At 44.2% G+C, this 23767-nt stretch overlaps 1 protein-coding gene across 1 annotated transcript; it reads left to right on the top strand.

Moving 5' to 3' along the window:
• Positions 1-17125: 17125 nt before the first annotated feature.
• LOC113837420 (alanine and arginine-rich domain-containing protein) lies at positions 17126-21982 on the top strand. The gene is made up of 2 exons (XM_027431417.2): positions 17126-17467; positions 21601-21982. The coding sequence occupies exons 1-2, from the start codon at positions 17126-17128 to the stop codon at positions 21754-21756; spliced, it is 498 nt and encodes a 165-aa protein (XP_027287218.1). The 3' UTR covers positions 21757-21982.
• Positions 21983-23767: the final 1785 nt, after the last annotated feature.

The following is a 23767-nucleotide window of genomic DNA, read 5'->3' as shown; positions in this document are numbered from 1 at the left end:
AGTGGTTCTCAACCTTCCTATTGCTGTGACTCTTTAACACAGTTCCTAATGTTGTGGTGACCCCCACATTATGTCATTGCTACTTCATAACTGTGATTTTGCTACTGCTATGAAACGTAATGTCTTTTCTGACGGTCTCAGCGACCCTGTGAAAGGGTGCTTCGACTCTCAATGGGGTCGCAAGCCACCTGTTGAGAATCACTTGCTTTACCGTCATCATTAGGCTCATTAGATTGATTGAAAGTTGTCTTATTAATGACATGGTTTCATAGAAATGTGCTCATTTCTGGGATCAGTATTGTTTAGGATTGAGAAATTCATTTGTTCTTCAATGAATATGGGTTTAAAAGATTGAAGGAAACGAAAATTAGTGGGGAAAAAAATCACTTGAATGCAAAAACAAAAGCACTGTAATAAAACCCAAGTTCAAGTCAGCAGGAAGCATTGCACTTGACAGTCCAGGATAGGTCTTAAATGAACGAGTGTTGCCCTGTCCCTAACTGTGAAGTGCAGTGTGTTTCATTAGATGCCAAGCTATTTCTGTATTGTATAGAAACCTGGCATTTTCTAAAACCCAAACAAAGCCAAATTGCAGCTTTTTTTTTTTTACTTTCCTTTCATTTTCTTTCTTCCTCCTTCCTTCCTTCCTTCCTTCCTTCCTTCCTTCCTTCCTTCCTCCTTCCCTTCCTCCCTCTCTTCTTTTCTTTTCTTTTTTTTTCCCCCAAGGCAGGGTTTCTCTGTAGCTTTGGAGCCTGTCCTGGAACTCACTCTGTAGACCAGGCTGGTCTCAAACTCACAGAGATCTGCCTGCCTCTGCCTCCCGAGTGCTGGGATTAACCCCATGTCCCTTTTAAATGCCCTGCTCTTTTTCTCTGTTAAATGCATTGTCATTTTTTTTTTTTTGTTTTGTTTTCCTATCCGCTGTCAGAAGTTGTCTGGACTCCTTAATTACTATTCTGTATAGAACGTACTTACAAAAAGCAGTGTGGGTAGCTGGCTGTGGTGGCACAGGCCTGTAATCCCAGGGGAGGCAGGATGAATCCAAGGGCTGGGCTACCTAGAGAGATCTGTCTCCAAATCATGGCCCAACAAAATGAGTGATAATGATAATTTAGACATATGTGTGATACAATTCTTCTAGTGATTCTTCTTCTTTTTTTAAATCTTCATTTTTTAAATCATTTATTTTTATCTTATGTGCACTGGTATTTTGCCTGCATTTATGTCTATGTGAGAGTGTCAGACCCCTGGAACTGAGTTACCGACGGTTGTGAGCTGTCATGCGGGTGCTGGGAATTGAACCCAGGTCCTCTGGAAGAACAACCAGTGCTCTTAACCACTAAGCAATCTCTCCAGCCCTCTCTTCTGGTGATTCCAATGCCTTTTCTGCTAAAGATGATGCAGGTCAGGGAGAAGCGGTATCCTGATGGAAAAAACAACTCTTCAACAGAGACCAGGAGACAATTCAATTGGTAAGTGCACTCAAGTATGAAGACCTAAGTTCAAATCCCCAGCACCCACATAAAAATTCTAGTAAATGGTGCCTGAAACCCTAATGCTATGAGAGAGGGAGACAGGAGGATTGCTGGGGCTTTCTCTGGCCAATAGGCCAGTTCTAGGTTCAGTGAGAGACCCTGCCTCAAGAGATTAAGGTGGAGAGTGAGAGGGCAGCACACTTGGTATTGTCCTCATGCCCATGCATATATGTGTATATGCATACACACACACACACACACACACACACACACACACACACACACACACACTCATACATTCAATCATACCTCACAAGTAAAAATAAATAAATAAAATCAATCTTCCCAAACAAGCAAAATCTATGTGTTTCTAATAAACCTTTCTTGACTCTTTTTTTTTTTTTTTTTTTTTCTGGGCATTGCCAGGTTAGCTGCAGTTAAATGTAACCAGAATTTTTCCATATTAGAAACTTAATGTTATATTTTAAAAATCTAATGTTAATTTTATTTTGTTAGGAAGAAATGACACATATTCAGTTTATGATCTTATACCCAGATATGTCCAACTTGAATTCACTTCTCCACCAGGATAGGTTCTATAATGGATATAATAGAATCAGAATTTTAAGAAGACCTGGGCTCCTGGCTTTGTCCAGCCCCTTGAGAAGTAACCAGTTAGGAGTGTTCTGAAAACATTTCTGCACAGACGTCGAGAGTATAATTGGAATTTCTATTCAAAATCAACTCATAGAAACGTGATAGCATCTATGTTTTGTTCAAACAACAGGACCATTCGATTGGCTGGGGAACCTGCATAAGACTGAACTAGACTCCCTTAATATAGGTGACAATAGTGTGACTGGGACAATATATGAGGCCACTGGCAGTGGGTACAAGATCTAACACTAATGCACAAACTGACTTAGTGGAGCCCATTCTATATGGAGAGATACCTTGCCCAGCCTAGACACAGGGGTGTGGGGGGTGGGGCAGTGCCTTGGTCCTGCCTCAAGGAGATGATGGGACAGACTTAGTAGACTTCCTAGGGGAGGCCTTACCCTCTCTGAGGAGCAGATGGGAGGATGGGAGGGTGGGGGAAGCGGGAACTTGGATTGGAATGTAAAAAATAAATTAATAAAATAAAAAATAAGATAAATATAGCACGCACGTGCGCGCGCGCGCGCGCGCACACACACACACACACACACACACACACACACACACACACACACACGACAACCAAAGGCTCAAACAACTTCTCACAGTTACCAAGAATCACAAGGGACACCTTGAAGTATATTTTCTACCAAGCTCCTAGCATTTTGAGGGAGTTTTCCCAACCAGGTGAATGCCTTCTATTGTTTAGCTTGTCCTTGCCAGGAGGGGTGAGTGACTTGATGGAAACAGGTGTTCGGCATCCTCAGAATGTCTGCATCTCACCTATATAAAAGATGTAAATTTGGGATCCAGTCAAGAAGCAAGAAAAAAATGCAGGTTAATGAGTTGAGCAAACACTTGTATTTTATATTTGTGTATAATATTTAACTAAACTGCCAAAAAAAAAAATTCAAGAGAAAGTAGAAACAAAATAACCTGAACTTGTAGATTATGTTTTAGCTGGGAGTACTGATGTGTTTAGACCTTGGCATACCATTCTTGGCAAATTATTGTGTGTGCCACTGAAGCAAAACCCTGTTCAGAGAAATCCCAAGTTGTTTAAGTAAATGGGTTCTGGTTGATTTCACTATTATTATTATTATTATTATTATTATTGTTATTATTGTTATTATTGTTATTATTGTTATTATTGTGGTCCTTGGGATCAAATCCAGTACCCTGTTTGTGCAAGAGAGGAATTTACCCTAGAGCTCTATAATACTAGTCCCTACTTCTATCTTTTTAAAAAGTTATGTTTTTAATTAAAAGGTTAAATGACATTGTATTTATGTGTGTGTTTGTGTGTATGTATGTGGGCATGAGCAGGTACAGCACATACGTGAAGGTCAGAGGACAACTCTGGAGGGTGAGCTCTCCCCTTCCACCACATGGGTCCTGGAAATTGAGCTGACGTTGGGAGGCTTGGCAGCAACTTTCTATAATTATCGAGTCATGCTGGTCCTACTTTGTTTATTTTAGTAACAGAAGGAACACAAAACACATTCGATGTCACACACTGGTAGAATGAAGAGGTATTCACCTTACAGATAAAAGATTCCTGCCTGCTGATGCAATAGTGGCCGGCCTCACAGTTATGGTTGTAACCAACCACTTTCTTATTGGCTTTTAGTACTGCTCCACAGGAGGGATTTTAGGTAAAATCCCTGTAAAACCAGTCAAGAGCTCATGACTAGGCACTAGTGGCTGGGGAACCTGCTAAATGGTCATCTTGTCAGACAGTTTTTTTTTTTTTTTTTTTTTTTTTTTTGTTTTGTTTTGTTTTGTTTTTTTGAAACAGGGTTTCTCTGTGGCTTTGGAGGTTGTCTTGGGAACTAGCTCTTGTAGACCAGGCTGGTCTCGAACTCAGAGAGATCCACCTGCGTCTGCCTCCCGAGTGCTGGGATTAAAGGTGTGTGCCACCAATGCCCAGCTCAGACTGCTTTTTTTTAAAAAAAATTTACTTGTATTTCATGTACATTGACATTTTGCCCAAATGTATGTCTGTGTGAGGGTATCGGATCCCTGGAACAGGAGTTATAGACAGTTGTGAGCCACCACGTGGGTGCTGGGAATTGAACCTGGGTCCTCTGGAAGAGCAGCCAGTGCTCTTTATGGACCATCTCTCCAGTCCCGGACTGCTTTTCTAAATGGTTATATTCATACCCATGTCTTTGTGGGGCTCTCAACCCTGTTTAGACAAGCTTCTTTTTGCAGTGAGTATCAGTTTAGGGCTCCACAACTCTGAAATTCTGAGGATAAGTGACTGTAAGTGCTTAGGGATGGGAACTCTATATCAGTGTTCTCCCAGGGAACAAGGGGCAGAAAGAATTCAAGAACTGAGCATGGGGAGCAGAGTTGTGAGATGCCATCAGGACATCAACTCTCAGCAGCTGTGGTTGCCTGCATACGACCCGGACAAGATCAAAAGCAATCACCTTTCCAGCCCTGATGGTGGAAGGGTTCCCCACTCCTAAGGTATCGGCACTGATGACTCCCCATTGTTCTAGGAATAAATTAGACGCTACCATCAGACGCTGAAGAAAAAGTTTCACTAAGTATTAGAAGTTTTATTTTTCTCAAGAACTGAGTAGTTCAGGGGCTGGAGAGATGACTCAGCGTTTAAGAGCATTGACTGTTCTTCCAGAGGTCCTGAGTTCAATTCCCAGCAACCACAGGGTGGCTCACAACCACCTTGAATGAGATCTGGTGCCCTCTGCTGGCATGCAGGCAGAAGACTGTATACATAATAAATAAATAAATAGATAAAATCTTTTAAAAAAAGAATTGAGCAGTTCTAGGAAGGTATAATATAAATTCATTGATTCTTTTCACAGACTGATTTTGGTGGTTCTGAATCTGAGTGTGGCACCTACCCTCAAGGAGACATCATGGTTCCAAAGTGACTCCTGGGGAAGCAGTAATTCATCTTTATTCCATGCAGAGAGAAGTGGACAACATAGAGTAAGCGCCATTGGTCAGTGAAGTCCACCCCTTTAAGAAAGACCTTGTGCACATTACAATTTTTACTTGACAAAATTTCTACTCATACCCTGTCTATGAGGAATTAAGGCGAATGGATTATCTTAGCAAATCATATGAACACCGCTCATAATAATATTTGTCAATGGGAGATGAGCAATCTTTATCAAATTTATGAGTATAGATTGTGATTGTTTATAATTCCACTCTAGCAAACTGTTGTAAGAATACACACAGGGGTTGGTTAGGGATTTAGCTCAGGGGTAGAGTGCACAGGGCACAGGTTCAGTCCTCAGCTCAAAAAAAAAAAAAAAAAAGAAAGAAAGAAAGAAAAGAAAAAGAGAAAAAGAATACACATGATCTTTTTTTTTTTACGTTATTTCTTCTGCAATCCCTGTTTGTTTTTTCAAAATTTTATTTATTATGTATGCAATCTTCTGCCTGCATGCCAGCAGAGGGCACCAGATCTCATTCAAGGTGGTTGGGAGCCACCATGTGGTTGCTGGGAATTGAACTCAGAACCTCTGGAAGAGCAGTCAGTGCTCTTAACCTCTGAGCCATCTCTCCAGGCCCTGTTTTTTTTTTTTTTTTAACTTTGGTTAATTTTTATTTTCATTCATTTTCTATTATGTTTCCTCCTTTTATGACTTCATCTATTCTCTTCGGCTCTTGGCTCAAAGGAGTAAACATATTTCTCTTTTTGTTGTAGTTCCAGGATAGCCAGTTACAACACTGAAGGAAAGATAAACTGAGGCTAATCCCACCAGATTATTATATTAAGAGGCCAGATTAGTCCGGTAATATGACCAACTCCATGACTTTCAGAAATTACACAATCTCTCTGAGCCTTAGTTGTCTCTGAGACAAATGTTGAATTTGCTAGTTTCCTTCTAGGACTGCTGTGTGGATTGAAAGGAAACTCTTGGGACAAAGGTTTGTAAGTGCAGAGTGTGCGTTGACAGTTGGCTATTGTGCCCGTGAAATAAGAAATAAAAAGGGTCCTGTGGAACGAAAATGGGAGTATGAAGAGAGAGGGAAGGTTCTGGTAAGGGTCAAGTCAAGATCAATGAATGTATTTGAGATTAGAAGCCTCCAATGACTAAGGAGTTTAAGGGTTATTGAGCAAAAGTAGAAGATGGCTAGGATTAAGAGTATATGCTTATGAGAAACAGACCCAGGGCAGTCAGTGCCAAGACAGTTGAGCAACTGGGCTGAAGACAATGGCTGGATTAGCTTTTTGTCACCAGGACCAAATCCCTGACATAAACAGCCGCAGGGAGGAAAAACTCATTGATCTGAGAAGGTTCAGCCGGTAGCCACTTGTCCCTGTATGCTTGGGCACATGCTGGGATGACTGGAGCAAGCGACTGGGGCACGTCATTAACTCCTGGCAAACAGGAAGAAGAGAGCAAAACAGGAAGGGACTGGGAACAAGATAACCTCAAGGACTCACTACTAGTGATCTGTTTTCTTCAGCGAGGCCCCACACCCCCAGATTTCTATGAACTTCTTAACTAATACCACCGTTTGCCACGTGAGACCTCTGGGGACATTTTATATCCGAACAATAACAATGAGCAAGTAGGCTAATGGGTGGTGGAAGGAACTAGCCGGAAAACATCAGAAGGTTATAACAGAGGGAAGGAGAAAGACAGAAGAGGGAGAATACTTCAAAACACACCTTGCAGATTCTTCTGAAGGACTGAGGTGAATTATGGATGGAAAGAAAGATGAGGGTTGAGAGTAGAGTTTTCACAATTCTGGCCTTTAATGTACACCACGATGGGCAAAGATAAATTCTCATGCGACTAGAGCTAGATCGAAGCAAAGGGCAGAGACGAAGCTTAGGGAACTAGAAGGGACCAAAGACTTCATTCAGTTTAGTTAAATAGGAATTGATGGTCATCCAGTATATGCCAGTGGATGTGTTCTGGGTTATTATATACAGGGCGATGGTATTTGTTAACTTTAAGCGGCTTGTTGCTCAGGAGACTAGGAGGAAACAGTTTTCAACAGATTGTCAAGTAGAAGTTGTCATTCCTTGATGTCACAAAGACAAACAAGAAGAGATCAATGGGCCAACAGCCCACTGACCCATAGTGATTGATGGGACTGGCCAGGAGTGCATGCCAGTCACAAAAGTGGTGGAGGACCAGAACATCTTCAGATGAGACTGGCAAACCGGGTGGTGCCGGGAGTTGGGCTGCGAGTTGTCATTACGGCTTTTTACTCTCAACAGATTGTGAAATTTTTGAGTGCAGGAAGTAGGTTCTTATATGTGTGCATTCCATCTCCATTTGTAGCATTTCTTAGGACTGCAAGAAATATTTATTGACTTAGCATGAAAGAAGCGAAGCGTTTCCAAGACTTACATATACTGCACCAGCCATTTCTTACTGTGTAACAAATTATCTCCAAACTTAGAAGTTGAAACTGAGAAACAGTTACGTAGTGGATGTTTTTGCTCTTTTGGCTTTGGGGCTCTTTTGTGGGACCCGCCACCCAGCTCCCAAGTAATCACACACGGATGCTTATTCTTAGTTATGACTGCCTGGCCTTAGCTTGGCTTGTTTTAGCCAATTTTTCTGTCTTAAATTACCTGTCTACCTTTTCCTTCTGGACTTTCATCTTTCGGACTCCTTCTGTGTATCTTACTTACCTTCTTAGCCTGTGGCTGGCTGGGTGGCTGGGTGGCTGGGTGGCTGGCTGGCTGGGTGGCTGGGTGGCTGGGTGGCTGGGTGGCTGGGTGGCTGGGTGGCTGGGTGGCTGGGTGGCTGGGTGGCTGGGTGGCTGGGTGGCTGGGTGGCTGGCCCGTGAGGTCCTCCTCTCCTTATTCTCTCGCTGCTCCTCCTCTTTCTTCCGTTCTCCCTCTATTTAGCCTCTATGCCTGGCAGCCCTGACTATCCTAGCTGCTGCCTTGCTATTGGCCCATTTAGCTCTTCATCAGGACCAGGAGGTGTTTCAGGCAAAGAATCACAGCTTCACAGAGTTAAACAAATGCAGCATAAACAAAAGCCACACACCTGCAAATCATAGTCTACCACACAGTTACTTTCTTCAAATTTCTATGTTCAGAAATCTCAGCACGGTCTTGCTGGGCCCTATGCCTCCGGGTCTCCCCTGAGAACGCAATCGTGTACTGGCAGTATGACCCGAAGGCACCCTGGCGGGAGGAGCACCAGCTATGGCCACTTTCCTGGGGGAGCCAGGATTTCATGGCTTGTGGGCTGCTAGACTGGGCCTTTAGTCCCTGTTCGGCTGCTGGCTGGGATCTCCCTTTGGTTCTTCCTCAAGGCTTTGACTCTCTACAAGACAGCTCATGGCAGGCATGACAACAGGTTTCCTTGCAAACCAATGAACACAGCTAGAGTGAATAAAGTGAAACTCATTATTTTAGAAATGACCTACTGTTCCATCCCCTCTATTGGGATGGTGGTACCACATCTAGGCAGAGGTCAGTGGAGGTCATTTTAAAGGGGTCCTACTGCAAACACTAAAAATGGAAATTGAAGGAATCGTGACATTTTCGGAGGACAGGATACTTTTGAAATTTAGTGAACCTCTTATAAGACCTTGTTTTTCAAAGATTTTACTTACTTATTATGTATACAGTCTTTTGCTTGCATGCCAGCAGAGGGCACCAGACCTCATTCAAGGTGGTTGTGAGCCACCATGTGGTTGCCGGGAATTGAACACAGGACCTCTGGAAGAACAGTCAGTGCTCTTAACTGCTGAGCCATCTCTCCAGCCCCTAAGACCCTGTTTTATGTTCAGATATAACAGAGAACCACCCAAGGGTGAGACAGCATTTGCTCTCTACAGCAGTTTTGATTAAAATGCCCCCAATGTAAATTTGTATTACCTTTTTTTTCAGCAATAAAATTTCTGTAATGATTCCTTTTTATTTTTTTATATGCATTGGTATTTTGTCTGCCTGTATGCCCGTGTGAAGGTGTCAAGGATCCCCTGGAATTGGAGTTACAGAAAGTGGCGAGCCACAATGTGGGTGCTGGGAATTGAACTCTGGTCCTCTGGAAGAGAGGTCAGTGCTCTTAACCTTTGACCCGTCTTTCCAGCCCCATAAATCATTTTATCTTTGCAAGGGCGTTTGGGAAAAATCTCTGTGTACAGACTTCTGATGTCTTCCTTGCATTGCACGCCACATCCACTCCATGGGGGTCATGGGAAATTCAGAGGCTCATCATGAGTTTTGGTTTAAAGTAGCCACAGGTTTGACAGTCAAGGTTGATACTGAAATGACACTCTGGAAAAATTCAGTAAGGCTCCGCAAGGTGACCTGGATCTCAGCGAAGCCAATGGTGGGGCTTGAGTTCCAACATATATTTTCAGATCAGCTCCTCAAAGCTCTAAAATGCTTATTTCTGGTTCCCCCAGTCACAGGGACATCTCAAATTCAACACATCATAAGAGGACGATGATACCACGAGCAAAAGTGACCTATGCAATCGTCACAAGCTCTCAGCTGAGCTTCTCTGTTGGAAATCCAGTGCGAACCCAGGGGGAATGCCACGTATGATGGGGATGGCTTCTGCATATACGTTTCTCTTATTGGTTAATGAATAAAGCATTGTTTGGCTAGTGGCCAGGCAGGAAGGATGGGCGGGGCTACCAGACGAGGAGGATTCTGGGAAGTGTAGGCAGAGAGGCGTGGAGCAGGTGTTCTCCGTTAAGACCATGTAGAAATACATAGATGAGTAGTTATGGGTTAATAATTAAGACAGAGCTGGCCAATAAGAAGCCCAAACCACCGGCCAACAGTTTCATAATTGATACAGCGTCTGTGTGTTTATTTGAGGCTGACAGAGCTGTGGGACCAGGCTGGCGGGAAGAACCATCCACAATACGTGTGGATCCTACATTCAGTTTCTGCCTAATGTGTCTGTCTTGCTGAAGGTTCTGTGCACTCTTGTACTGAAGGCTGAGGGTGAGAGCTACCAAAAATGGGTGCAGGAGTCTTAACGCATACTCCAGGAACACTTGGATAGCTCAGACTTCAAGCAATTTGGCTTTGGCAAGCATAAATTTTGATACGACATATGTCAAATATCTGTTTTTATTTTATTTTATTTTTTTTGAGACAGGTTTTCTCTGTATTGCTTTGGAGCTTGTCCCGGAGCTCTCTCTGTAGACCAGGCTGGTCTCGAACTCACAGAGATCCGCCTGCTTCTGTCTCCTGAGTGCTGGGATTAAAGGAGTGTGCCACCAACGACTGGCGAATATCTGGTTTTAAGGAGGGATACATTAAACTCCACATGAGCCAGAGCGTCCTATGGATAACTCAGAAACCATTGGGAATACCCCAGAGATTTAAAGAATTCTCTCTGGAGCTGTAAGGTCACTCAGTGTTTGAGAACACTTGTTGCTTTTGCAGAAAACCCGGATTCAGTTCCCAGAACCCGAGTGGTGGCTCATAATCATCCATAGCTCCAGTTCCAGGGGATGTGATGGTCTGTTCTGATCACTGTGGGAATCAGACACGCATGTGGTACACATGCATACATGCAGGCAAAATAGTCATACCCATACGTAAATGCTAAAAAAAAAAAAAAAACAAAAAAATCAAACTTCTTACATTTGATGATGGGAGAAAAGTAGCTGTATAGGCTACCAACTCACTGAATATCTCTGCTTATCAGCCTCTAGGATGCCTATACCAGCCATAGGGAATCTGCTTATTTAAATGGTAACTGTTTGAACTCTTATGTATCATCTATCTATCTATCATCTTTCTATGTATCTATCTATGTATCTATCTATCATCTATCTATCTATCTATGTATCATCTATCTATCTATCTATCTATCTATCTATCTATCTATCTATCTAAGACAGGGTCTCATTATGTAGCTCTGGCTGTTCTGGAGCTTACTTTGTCGACCAGGCCAGCCTCAGACTCATGGAGATCCACCTGCCTCTACCTCCCAAGTTCTGGAATTAAAGGAGTGTCATTAATTTTAATTTTAGATACAACATATATCATCTCTGTGGTGGCTATCGAGTCACCAAGGTTTTGGAAAGTATGGAAGAGACAAATATATATAAAATACTTAAAATATGTCTGATGTCCATGATTGACTTTTGACTAGTAGGAGGGTTTTTTTTTTTTTTTTTGAGCCTGTCCTGGAACTTACTCTGTAGACTAGGCTAGCCTCGAACTCACAAAGATCTGCCTGCCTCTGCCTCCCAAGTGCGCCACCACCACTGCCCAGTGACCAGTAGGAGTTTTAAGTGTGTTGTTAAAAATCTGAAATGGCTGCGTCAGGGAGGTAGAGTAGGAGAATTCTAGTTTTAGGTTAGCCTGGGCTACAGAATGGACTCAAGAGCAGCCTGGGCTACACAGTGAAACCCTGTCTCTAAAAACCAAGGACAGAGAATAAAGCTCAGCGTAGAGTATTTACTAATACGCACATGGCGCTGCACCAAAAAGATAAAACAGCAGCACACAAACCCAACTGTAGTGTACAGCTCCAGGAAGCACCAGGGAGGTTTGTGAGGTCATGAGAGTATTGGTGTAGGTTTTGTCATTTTTTGATGAACTTAAAGGAACAAGTGATGGGTAAAGTTGAGATGGAGGCACCCATCATTCCTTCGCTGTATGCAGTGGCAACGGTTTGCATTCTTCTGTTGAGCCTTTGCTTTCTCTGTAAGCCTTTTAGCATGGTTAATGTCAGAGCCTCCTGCTTCATGCTTTAGACAGATTCCAAGGCCACTCATCGAGATAACTGGCCCGTCTATTTCCTTCTGAAGTTTTTTCATGTTTATATCCATTGTCTTGTCTTTACTTAGGAGCAAAAACCTATAAAAATAGTGGTTTTGTGGTTTATTTAGAAATAATTCTGAAAATATTTTTGGTGCAGGAAATCAGTTTTGTGTAGTTTATTTCAACCTAAGTAAAATACTACATTTATTTGAAAACATACCCATGGAGGGGTTTGAGTGCCGTTTTGGGCCTTGCTGGCAGCTTCAGTTAATCTACCCAACAACTGGAGAAAGAGGAGATGCTTAGTCCCTTATCTTCCTTGCAAACAAAGCAACCCAGAATGTTTATACAAAGTCACAAGGCCAGCAAGGGGTAGAGCTGGGAAGCCTTTGCCCCCACAAGTGAAGAAGACAGCCAGTGGCTTTTGGACATTCCACAAACAAAGGAGAATGTTTGTTAGCCATTAGTTAACCAGACAATGAGAGGACCACGTGCTCCAGCGTCTTGAATGGGCCATCCTATTAAGCTGTTCATGAAAATATTACAAATATTTACTTTAAGGCTTATAGGGATCGTTCCCCTTTCTCAGAAGCCAGGAGAAATAATTTGTTTCTTTTTGCAAGGAGTGTTCAAGGACATTCTGTTTGCAGAGGGAACAACCAGAGCTTATTGCTTAAAAGAGTTATTGTCTTAGAGGACGGCTAAAGGAGCCTCAGAGCACAGTTAACACAGAGGGATTGCGGTGAAGATTTCCCAGGGAAAGGTGACCAGGCAGAAACATCCACTTGTGGGTGTGCTATTTGAAGGATGTAGATGTTGGAAAATTTCTACAACCCATAAGCCTCTCTGTGGATGCAGCAATCCAAATCAGACCAAATCAAACCGAATGAGAAAAAGTCCTCGTTTACTGGTTATAACACTCCCAGATGGGCTCCAACCCTCCAGAGAGGAGACAGGAAAGGGAGGCAGTCTCAATACCCTGTGGGAGGGGTCATCATTTGGTTGGCTTTTTGGGATGTAGCAGGGTTTGGAGAGAGATAGGGGAGAGGTCTTGGGTGGAACTTCCACCACAACATTCCACATACTCTTTGGGTATGTGGATACCAGGGGCTGGGACAAAGCTTCCACTATAAGAGATGCAAGCTTCACTCATTGTTTTAGCCATCATTTGTCAAGGAGATAAATGGTGATTTTAGTCACCAACCCATTTCCTTAGATGGATTCAGAGATGGAGTTTGGCTTCTATGTAAAGAACTCTCAACTTTGGTTTGGCTCCCTGAACTGTATAAACTGGAAACATGATGTGTGATGTGGACTTCTCCTGGTGTCCACAAGGACACAGAGAAGTGGCTCAAGGCAGATGGCGGCAGATGAAAAAAGGCAAGTTAATGTAGCTTGGTGTGACAGAGGGGGAGTAATATGACCCGTGGAGCCATAGATATGTGAAATCCAATCATAATTCTGCCATTTTCTTGCCTGCCGACTGTATTCTGGGTATAACACAGTTCAAGAAAGCCAGTAGCCAGCTTGTTGCACTTGGCACTGACAATGTGACATGACTTATCAATGCATTGTGTGACCCACTTTGATTGAGTGCATTGAAGAAACACACTCCAGGGACGGGAGTTGCTTCTTTGTTTGTGAGATGATACTCTGTTCTTTTTCATTTAGGGATCATTCTGGAGATTTCAAGTTTGTTTCAGCGCCTGGCTGGTCTGATCAGCTCTTTTCTCCTATCTGCGTCCTCATTGTCCTATATCATATTTCTTGTCAGGGGACAGCACGGCTGGCTGATGTTTGACTACAGTGTCATGAAGGCCATGGACTACCATCCAAGCAATCTCCAAACTCATTCACATAGAAACTGAGGAATAGTAATACATATTGCCCCCTGCACTTCGTGTGTGTGTGTGTGTGAGTGTGTGTGTGTGTGAGTGTGTGTGTGTGTGTGTGTGTGTGTGTGTGTGTTGTTTGCAAATGTGTGTGGCTGTTCTGAGTTGGTGTTAGGAGTCTTGCTCTGATGGTGCTTCCACTTTTCCCTGGAGGCAGAGTTTTTAAAGCAAGCTCCAAGTCTTCCTACACAGCTAGTTTCCCTAGCCAGCTTGCTCTGGGGACCCACCATCGTGCCTTCCAAGGGTGGACTACAGGTGCCATACCCTCTTGGCACTTGAGTGGGTTCTGGTGACCCAAACTCTGGCCCTCTTGTTTTAACCGAGGAGCCATCTCCCCAGACCTGTTTTTATATTTTCTCCCTCCCTCCCTCCCTCCCTCCCTCCTCCCTCCCTCCCTCCCTCCTTCCCTCCCTTCTTCCCTCCCTTTCTTTTCTTCTCTTTTTGTTTGTTTTTCTTTTTTTGGGGGACAGGGTCTCACTACATAGCCTTGGTTATCCTAGAACTCTCTTTGAGGGCTAACCTCAAGCTCACAGAGATCCACCTGCCTCGGTCTTCTGGACGCTGAGTTTAAAGACACGAACCACCACAGTTGGCCAGTTAGTGTTTTTAAGCCACTGAATTTGGGGTTAATTTATTACACTTCATCAGATAACCAATATTTTTCCTTTTAGTTTTTGGTTTTTCAAGACAAGGTTTCTTTATGTAGTCCCAGCTGTCCTGGAACTCACTCTGTAGACCAGGCTGGCCTCAGATTCAGAGATCCACTTGCCTCTGCCTCCTGAGTGCTGGGATTAAAGGTGTGTTCCACCTCCAGGCTTAACCAATGTTTTTCTAATTCCAATGTCTTATGTATGTTATACTTACTCTTCATTCAATAATTTTCAATTCAACTTTTCAGTGTAAAAGAAAATAAACCTGTTTTAAAAGTCAAAGCACATATCAGCTGAAAGATATAAAATATATATATATAATATATATGTATATATAATATAATATATAAAATAATTAATTTGTGATAATGTATGCTTATTTTAAAATAATGTTGTGTCTCTGCTTTACTGTAGCCTGAACGTCATATATAATATTTGATGCTTAGTAAGGAATTGTTGAATGAATGAGTTTGTTTCTCCAGATTCTCTGATTCTGGAGGCAAAAACCAAATCTTATTCATCTTTGTATTTCTGTCACATGGTCCAGGACTTAATAGTAAACATGTACCATTCACTCTGTTGAATTAAATTGAACTTAACTGAAATTCTTGTTGAAGTAAATGTTCTGGAAATTCAAGTTAAAAGTCATGGCAGAACACTCATTTTAAATATTCCTATTGTTCATTGTCTAGGGCTGGGTTTCAAGCTCCATCAACAAATCACACACACACACACACACACACACACACACACACACACACACACAGCTTCTCTCTCTGTGTGTCTCTGTGTCTCTGTCTCTGTGTCTCTATCTCTGTGTCTCTGTGTCTATGTCTCTGTGTCTCTCTCTGTGTCTCTGTCTCTGTGTCTCTGTCTCTGTGTCTCTGTCTCTGTCTCTCTCCCCTCCGTATTCGTGCATGTGGAAGCCAGAGCTCTATGTCCAGTGTGTTTGTCAGTTGCACTCTAGCTTAATTTGTGAGACACGGTCTCACTGAGCCTGGAACTCACTGATTCAGGAAGACTGGCTGGCTATCAAGCTCCACCAGTCTCTCTGTCTCTGCCTCCTCAGTGCTAAGATTGCAGGCACCCCTGCCTGGATGCTTTACATGTGTTCTGGGGATTTGAACTTAGGTCTTCCTTCTTGCACGATAAGCACGTCTGCACCGAGCCATCTTCCTCAGACCCTAGATTCCTCTTTCTACCAATAGACTAATTACATCCTCACATTTACCTAGCAGCTCTTACACAACCACAAAGCAATGGCTGTGCTTAAGTTGTCAACTGTCAGGTATTGACCTTGGCGATTATCTGCGGGGGCTGGGTAACCCACATTGTTTATGCAGTGAAGACGGAGGCCATTTCAGTAGAGCTGAATTTAACGAGCTCGGAGAGCCTGAGCTCTTGCTCAGTGCAATCCTCTCTCTTCGGGAGGAGAGTATGCATCTCAGCGATTTGCGGGCACAAGCCGGATTTCCGAAGTATGAATCTCCAGCAGCCCACTTGGGTTTGTGACTGGCTTTTTGGTAGGAATGCATATCAACTTTACTTCACTTTCCTTATTTGGAAAATATGGAAACTATTAGTATCCATTTCACAGGGCAGTGTAGAGATTATATTGGTTAATAATGGAAGGGCCTGGCATGTAGTAAGCACTATAATAATATATACTATAATATCAGGCATACAATAAAATATAAATGAACTCTCGTTATCTTTTACACCTATCATTGACACTTCAGGCAATGGACAAATCTTTCATAGAGGAATCATTAACTCTCTGGGGACAGTTCTGTGTGACTGTCTTCGCCACTGTTTCTTCTTGTAATGGCTGTCTATGATCACACAAGGTTGACTGTTCATTCCCGTAAAGAAACTCAATTAGCTCCAAAAGAGACAGTTAAAATGCCTTATATGACAGATAATTATTATCAATGCATGATCACACCGGACTGGGAATTATACAATCTTACACTTTGGAGTAAGGAGGGTTTTGACCTTTCCTTTTAATCCTTTCTTACAGTGGGCTCGGTAAGAAGTCGTCAAGGACAGAGCTGAGCAAGGAGTTTCAGAACTCCGGGCTACTGGGATCGCAGAAAGATAATTAGAAAGACTATTCTAACTTGCAAACCGGGCCGAACTTTGCCCCCTGGGCTGTAGGCAATACTCGAGGGTAGGGGATTAGAGGGACACCTAGACTTTCTGTTACACCTGGCCCAGTGTTGGGAGTGTAAAACGCCAGAAACTATTTCAAAAGTGCACAGAACTAAGAAATAAGGCAACCGGGACGGCTCTGTGTCTAATGTCCTTCTTTGCCTTGCAAACCTTCTGCTTGCTCCTTGGCTTCCTCTCTGCATGGGTTGACTGTTCCAGTCTTTATGCATTTAAAAAAAGAAAGAAAGAAAGAAAGAAAGAAAGAAAGAAAGGAAGGAAGGAAGGAAGGAAGGAAGGAAGGAAGAAAGAAAGAAAGAAAGAAAGAAAGAAAGAAAGAAAGAAAGAAAGAAAAAAGCGAGCCAGTCGGAACATCTAGGCTAGTCACAAGGCCTCCTTCTTTCCCTTGTTGCTATGAGGTAGAGAAGACAGAGGAGATGGACAAGGAGCAGAGAAGCGCTCTGAGTGGCCCGACAGTGACAGCGTCCACTGCCAGGGTCCTGCCTGTTCCGTTAATTGCCCCCGCCCCCGCCCCGATCGGCCTTAAAAAGCTCCAAGTCGCACCGGAATCCGCAGTCAAGAGAGTGGCAGTGAGGGACCGCGATGGGCTTGGGTGACTACAGCCACTGCCGACCGCGGATGCCCCGGGGACTCTACGGGGTCTCGGGCAGGGCTGCGCTGTGGTCCCCAGCCTTCTACCCGGTGCACCGCATCCCTTGCGGCACCTGGCGCGTCGAGGCTCAGGAGCAGGCCCGGGCATCCAGCCCGGTGCTGGAACACCTCCGGCGACAGCTGGAGCGCGCCTTCCAGCGGGCGGCGGCACGAGGGCGAGCCAGGCGCGCCCGGGAGGCGGTGGCGGCGGTGGCGGCGGCCGCGGCGGCGGCGCGGGAGGAGCGGACCCGGGCGCGCATGGAGTGCGCGCTGGCCCGGCTGCGCGCGGAGCTGGTGAGCGCGGCGGCGGGGCTCGCACTCCCGAGCCGAGTCCTCCGCTCCAAAGCCCGGGCGTAGCTCGTAGGAGGACCCGGGCGGAGGGTGTCCCTCGGGCTGGGGTGGGAGACCTCACCTGGGCGTCTGATTTCCTCTAGACTCGGTGTGGAGGTCTCCTGGGGTCACGACTCCACCGAGCAGGGCTTGGCCTGCAGTCCAGTCTCCAGGAGCCCCTCCCCAGTCTGTCTGTAGCTTTCTATCCTCTAGTCTAGAAGCTTTCCCAATGGCAAACTCTTTTATTTTTTGAATTAGAAACAGGATTGTTTTACAGGTCACTCCCAGTTCCCTCTCCCTCCTGTCCTCTCCTGCTACAGCCCCCCCCCCCCAACTAAAACCCTACCTATCCTATATCCTTTCTGCTCCCCAGGGAGGGTGAGGCCTTCCATAGGGTGTCATCAGAGTCTATAGTATCCTTTGGGATAGGGCCTAGGCCCACCCCCGTGTGTCTTGGCTCAGAGAGTATCCCTGTATATGGAATGGGCTCCCAAAGTCCACACCTATGCTAGGGATAAGTACTGAACTACTACAGGAGGTCCCGTAGATTTCCGAGGTCTCCTCACTGAATCCCATGTTCCTGGGGTCTGGATCAGCCCCATGCTGGTATCCCAGCTATCAGTCTGGGGACCAAGAGCTCCCCTTGTTCAGGTCAGCTGTTTCTGTGGGTTTCACCAGCCCCATGGCAAACTCTTAGTCTATGTTTGTGTAGCGTGCCCAGACGGAGGTTTCAATGAAACCTACAACCTAGATGCATAGATCGCATGAGTCCATCAGAAACTCTTAAGTCATGCCCCAATTATTTTTATTTTATCCCTTGCTAAGAATTCAGAAAACGACAGGAAGCAGTGTAGGTAGATACTTCAGATGGCTTTTATGAAAAAAATTAGACAATTTGCAAAGGACCAAAGTATAACGAACTTTAAAACGTGACGCATACGAATGCTGTGTAATGGGGACTTGAAAGTTCTCTGCATGAACCAGTCCTTCAGAACACGGTTCAGAAACCTCGGAGGAGGGCGGTCGATTTCATTTCTGGTTTTAAGAAGGGCAACATGATAGTAAACCAACTTAACCATATTAGAGGTCTGAATTTGATAAGGAATACATCATGTTTGATCTAGCGGTATTATGTGGAACCCCTGGTTCTCATCTAGAGTATAAATGGTGAGCCCAAGCTGCTGGATGGGGAAGCCACCATGTTGCCTGGTGAAACCATCTCACTGCACACCAGGAGTTTGGTTGGTGCTGGAGTGCCTGGGTCTGGCCGAACCCTCTACGATGCTGAGCCAGGATAGGTCACCCACCCTTGCCTCCAGCTCCTGCTGACTCATTCCCAGGTCATGCTGGACAAGCTCGGAGGCACCTTTAACCTTAACATTCCAACAGGTTGCTTCATCAATAGGAGGCTTAGACAAGGCATGTTTTATGGGTGACAGACTCATAGGCTCTGCTAATATTTGCTGACTGTTGAGCTTTGAGAGTGTGAATGTGTAGAGCTGAGTTTGCTGATTCCTCTGTATCGTAGAGATAATCTCCTGGGATGACTGTCAGGGTTATATGAGGTGATATTATATGACATGCCTAGGCCATGCGCACTCTTTCTTGACCTGTTGTTATTTTTATAATTATTATAGATCTTGGAAGCTGATTGTGCCTAAAAGGACAAATAAGAACATCTCAAGAATCGAGAATTGAACCAAAGAGATGGCGCTTTAGGGGCGCTTGTGGACAGGCCTGAAGACCTGAGTTCAATCCCCAGTTCTCCCCACAAGGTGGCAGGAGAGAACCCACTCAGCCCTTGATGGGCACCCAGCCCTTGATGGGCTCTCAGCCCTTGTGAGGCGCAATCATGGCTGTTTTCACACATGCAAACACAGACATGCACAAGTAAAGAAATGAAAAAAAAATAATTAAAAGGAATTTAAAATTCCTGGAAAGGAAGCGGAGAATTTTCCACATATCCAGGTGCTGTTTTCCTGGAGTGTAGGCCCTGGTCCACATCTTCAGGAACTCCCTGGTCCCTGTGACTGGTCATAAGAAAGAAGCAAAGGAGTGGATACTTAGCTTAGTATCATCATCACTAGAAGGCGATTTTTATCTGGGTCATTAGCTAGATCTCTATGGGAATTAGTGTTCCCATGTATAGACATCATGTATGGGGCAATGATGAACAGTCAATCAGTCATGTTGTTAAGTACATTATGTTCTGTTTAGCTTACTAAAGGGTGACATTAATTTCCAAGTTCTTTGACTGGATTTCTGGAGTTAAACATATATATATATATATATGTATATATAATATATGTATTATATATTATATATAGTCTCCCCTCTCCCCCAGCCCGGTTCCTCAGAGAAGCTCTGGAACTTTCATCAGGCTCTCAAAGGGATCCACGATGAAAGCAGTTTAAAAACCATGTGTGTTTGTATTTCCCAAATAAGTGTGAACCACACATACTTTGTTTAAATGGGTGAATCATTATCAGTAATTTTACCCTTGATACCTGTCATGAAGGTAGAAGGCAGACCTCCGTCACCTCATTGGCTCATCCCTTCATTCACTAAGTTTTTTTAACAAGGATGCTGAGAGCCCACTCTGGATGCCTAGGCAATGCACTCAGAACTGAGAAATCAATCATGAAGAGTTCTACCTTCAGCAGCGTCAGTCTAGTGCAGTGTGTAGGTCACCAGAGGGACACAAATGGAAATGCTATGGAAGCCTGATTAAGAGGCAACGATGCCTAACCCTGATTGCAGGCGGCTTTTCAGGAAGTACTGATACCCATTTGCATTCCATGGAAAGAGAGTACACTCTAGAACAGAGGGTCGGATGGAGGTGTGTCTCAGCACAGAGTTCCCTTGGGACCGGCAAGGTGTCCGACCACCTGTGATAGGGGCTCGCATGGAGACAGTGCTAGGAAATGAAGCTAGAGAAGCAGGGCAGGAATCTAGAGCCCGAGGAATACATCAAAGGCCAGCCTTCTGGTAGATTATGGGCTTCTTATGGCGATGGCTGTGTGATTTGTGTCTGTTTGTTTGCTGGGTGCCTTGGATGTCTGTCTCCTTCAACATTTCCCATTCTTGCTTCCAGAGAAGCACTTCCAAGTGCAAAGAATAAAAAACTAAGCATCAGAGGAAAAAGAAAAGATACCTCTGGCCAATATTTTATTTTGCAAATTGAGGAGGAATCGCCAATGTAATATTTGCAGTTTGCTATTACAGTGCCCTGGCTTCTCCCGAGGGCTACTGTTGATGGGTCGAGAGAGGATGGCACTCAGAGAACATTATTCTACAAACTGCATGAAGCGTGACTCCCACTGGTGCACTATGCAAACAGTTGATCCTTAGCTTTAGGTTATAATACAGCTGGGCCCAACTTTGTTGGTGGACTTGCCTCCTAAGTAACCTGTCCTCGGAGATGTCATTTTTAAAATTTTATTTGAACACACCAGGGCCTCATAAGCTCCCACTGGAGGAGGCTATGAGTCAACCTTGCTATAAAATGGGCTTTGTTCTAGAGTGAAAAGCGTTAGATTATGTAAAGACATAACTATACATGTGCCTCTGAGGGGTCGTTATCTTTTTTTTTAACTCAGCAGGGAGGCCATTTAAAATGCTGAAAACTCGAAATGACAAGTAATCAAGTAAATGGGCCCAGACCCCAGCACTCAGGTGGCCCCGGGCAGTTATCCTGTGGCTCAGAGAGCTCATAACGATAAATGATTTCAGTGTGTTCACTCGCTATTCCTTGAGAACAGCCTTCGGTGCGGAGGTATTTTTCACACGGACAGCTTTGTGCATCAGCTATTTTTGTTTTCATTTCAAGGCCATTTCAAAAGCTATTTATTTATCTGGATTTTTACCTTGTTGTAGAAAAAGCCACTTTAATAGCCAGAGCCAACAGTCAAAAAGGGACAGTAAGATGACAAACACATCTTTCTGTCTCATTTTCCTTGCCTGCCTACTCCTTATTTCTCGTGTGCAGTCAGAGAGCAGTTTCTTTCAATCTATGTCTCAAACTAATAAAATCCATTATTGTTATTGTTATTATTATTATTGTTATTATTGTTATTATTATTATTATTTTCTCCTAGCTGGAATTGCGTCTCCAGAACCATCAGCTGGCCCGAACTTTACTGGATTTAAACATGAAAATGCAGCAGCTGAAGAAGCAGCAGGACCTGGAGCGAGCATCCAAAGTCCAGAGCCCGGAAGATGACGCGATGGATTCCGAGTGTGGAAACGCATAGTGGAAAGCCTCAGCCCACCGCACCGCCAAAGCAGCCCCGCCCCTCACCATAACATAGGCGACTCTGAAAGCGTTCTAGCATTAACACTAGCGATGCTCTGTGTGCACTCTGAGGGACATTCTGTCCAGCCATCACTTAGGTGTAAGGAGGAAATGGAAAAAAAATCTTAAGGAAGGGAGAGAGACTTTACCCATTGCTTTGATTGGTTATTGTTTTAGTGGGAGGGAGGGAAGAAGGATGAAAAGGAAAGAGGAAGGAGAGGACCAAAGTATTACGTATTGCCTTACCGCCAGGCCAGCTAACAGCGTTGTGCATTACCACATTACAGTCCTTTTTGTAGTTCTGTGTGGACCTGGAGAGTCTGTGCTTGTTTTGACTGTATTTATTTTTGGCCCATCTACCAGCACTCTTCTGACTCGTGAAATTGAGAATTACTAGTGCCCAGGATTCCAGTCATTCTCCTAATGTAGCCTGCGTTAAGGGTGTCTCAGCTTCTTGCTGGATATAGTGATGTAACTGCAGGCCTTGCTGTCATTCAAATCCGAAATACGTAATTATTCTCCTAAAATCTTTTTCCTCAGTTGATTCAAGTTTGAGTTTCATGATGTGTACCCCTAAATTCCTAACTAATATAGTTCTGTTGTTCAATTAACTTGGAGTTAAAATGGTTCTTATTGTTGAATTAAAAGATCTAATTGTATCCTAAAACTGCTTTTCAATGCAAAAGGAAAATTAATAAAAATGGCTGCAGACGTAACTGGTGTTCTTAATTGTTATTATCTATGAAATTATGCCAATGTGGGTAGTGTTATTTGAAATTAAAATTAGTTTTTAAGACAAAATAGAACAGGAAGGAGGTAGCTTTTTTCCTTAAAAAAAAAATGCTAGGATTGGCACTGTAGTGCCAATGGCCTGTGAGTCCCTGGGTTTAAGTCCCAGTACCCAAAATAATTTAAAAAGAAGAAGAAAGAAAAACAACTTGTGTATATGCATTGAGAGACTATCTGGATCAAGTTTAGTTTGTTTTCAACTCTTTTTGCCAGTAAGTAAACTATCCTAACACCTTCATAATTAATCTCTTTTCTCCGTAAGACTGGCATTCACTTTGTGGACTTTGTCGATTGTCCGTTGACCACTGGGTTCCTTGAAGTTCTCTGAAATAATCTCTTGGCTTTGTCTTGTTGTGCCCAGACTCTGAGCCCCCCAAACCACCAAGAGACCAGATGCGATGCAAAAGCAAAGAGCCTTTTTTAATTTACCAGTTAACTCGGGTCCTCCATCTATCCGACACACCAGGTGGAGTAGGAGGGACCCCGAGCAGCAGGGGGGCAGGGCATATATTGGGGGTAGAGGCAGGAGTGTGTGTGTGGGGTTTTGCTAGTTGCATAGCAACAGTCTCAGGATTGGTGCAACTCTGGGTTGGGGCAACCTGTCCTGAGTTGATTGGTCAGCTGCAGCTGCAGAAAGGTTGCTAAGCCTGGAGGCCATCCGAGGGCCATTGCTACCTCCTGCCTTCCACTGTTACCAGCAAAGCTCATCCAAACCCCACCAGCTAACTTCTGATTGGTTCCTTACCACATGGAGGGTATCTGGCAGTTTAGCCCCAGTAATTAGGGCAAGGTCTGGAAAGGTTGCGGGGAGGGGCTCAGCCCATCCTGCTGAGTTAGGGTCCTACATTTTGCTGGGTCTTTTCTGCAGCCTGTCATGGCTGCCAATGCAGGGGGCTGGGTGAAGGTCTGGGTCCTTCAGTGTGTGTTGGGATGCATGATGCGTGGCCTGGTCCACGTGTATGGGTGTAGTGAATAACCTTGGGTGTTGATGTGCCCCTTGCCACCTTGTTTAAGACAGGGATCCTTTTGGCTCAGGCTCTCACCTCCTCCCAGAGTCACTCTGAGATGGTAGACACATACTCCACCACATCTAGCTTTAGGTGTGTATTCAGGTGTGTGTGTCCACACCAGGCTTGTGCTGCAAGTGTGCCTTTACCCACTGAGCTATATCCTCTCCCCAC

This window comes from Cricetulus griseus, chromosome 10, assembly GCF_003668045.3.
Source record: "Cricetulus griseus strain 17A/GY chromosome 10, alternate assembly CriGri-PICRH-1.0, whole genome shotgun sequence".
Taxonomy (NCBI): domain Eukaryota; kingdom Metazoa; phylum Chordata; class Mammalia; order Rodentia; family Cricetidae; genus Cricetulus; species Cricetulus griseus.
The sequence above is the reverse complement of the archived record's forward strand: the minus strand, read 5'-3'. Positions and strand labels throughout refer to the sequence as shown.

Coding starts and splice junctions, on each gene's coding strand:
- LOC113837420 (XM_027431417.2), top strand. CDS start 17,126: ATGGGCTTGGGTGACTACAGCCACTGCCGACCGCGGATGCCCCGGGGA. Junction 17,468..21,600: donor CCCGGCTGCGCGCGGAGCTG/GTGAGCGCGGCG, acceptor ATTTTCTCCTAG/CTGGAATTGCGTCTCCAGAA.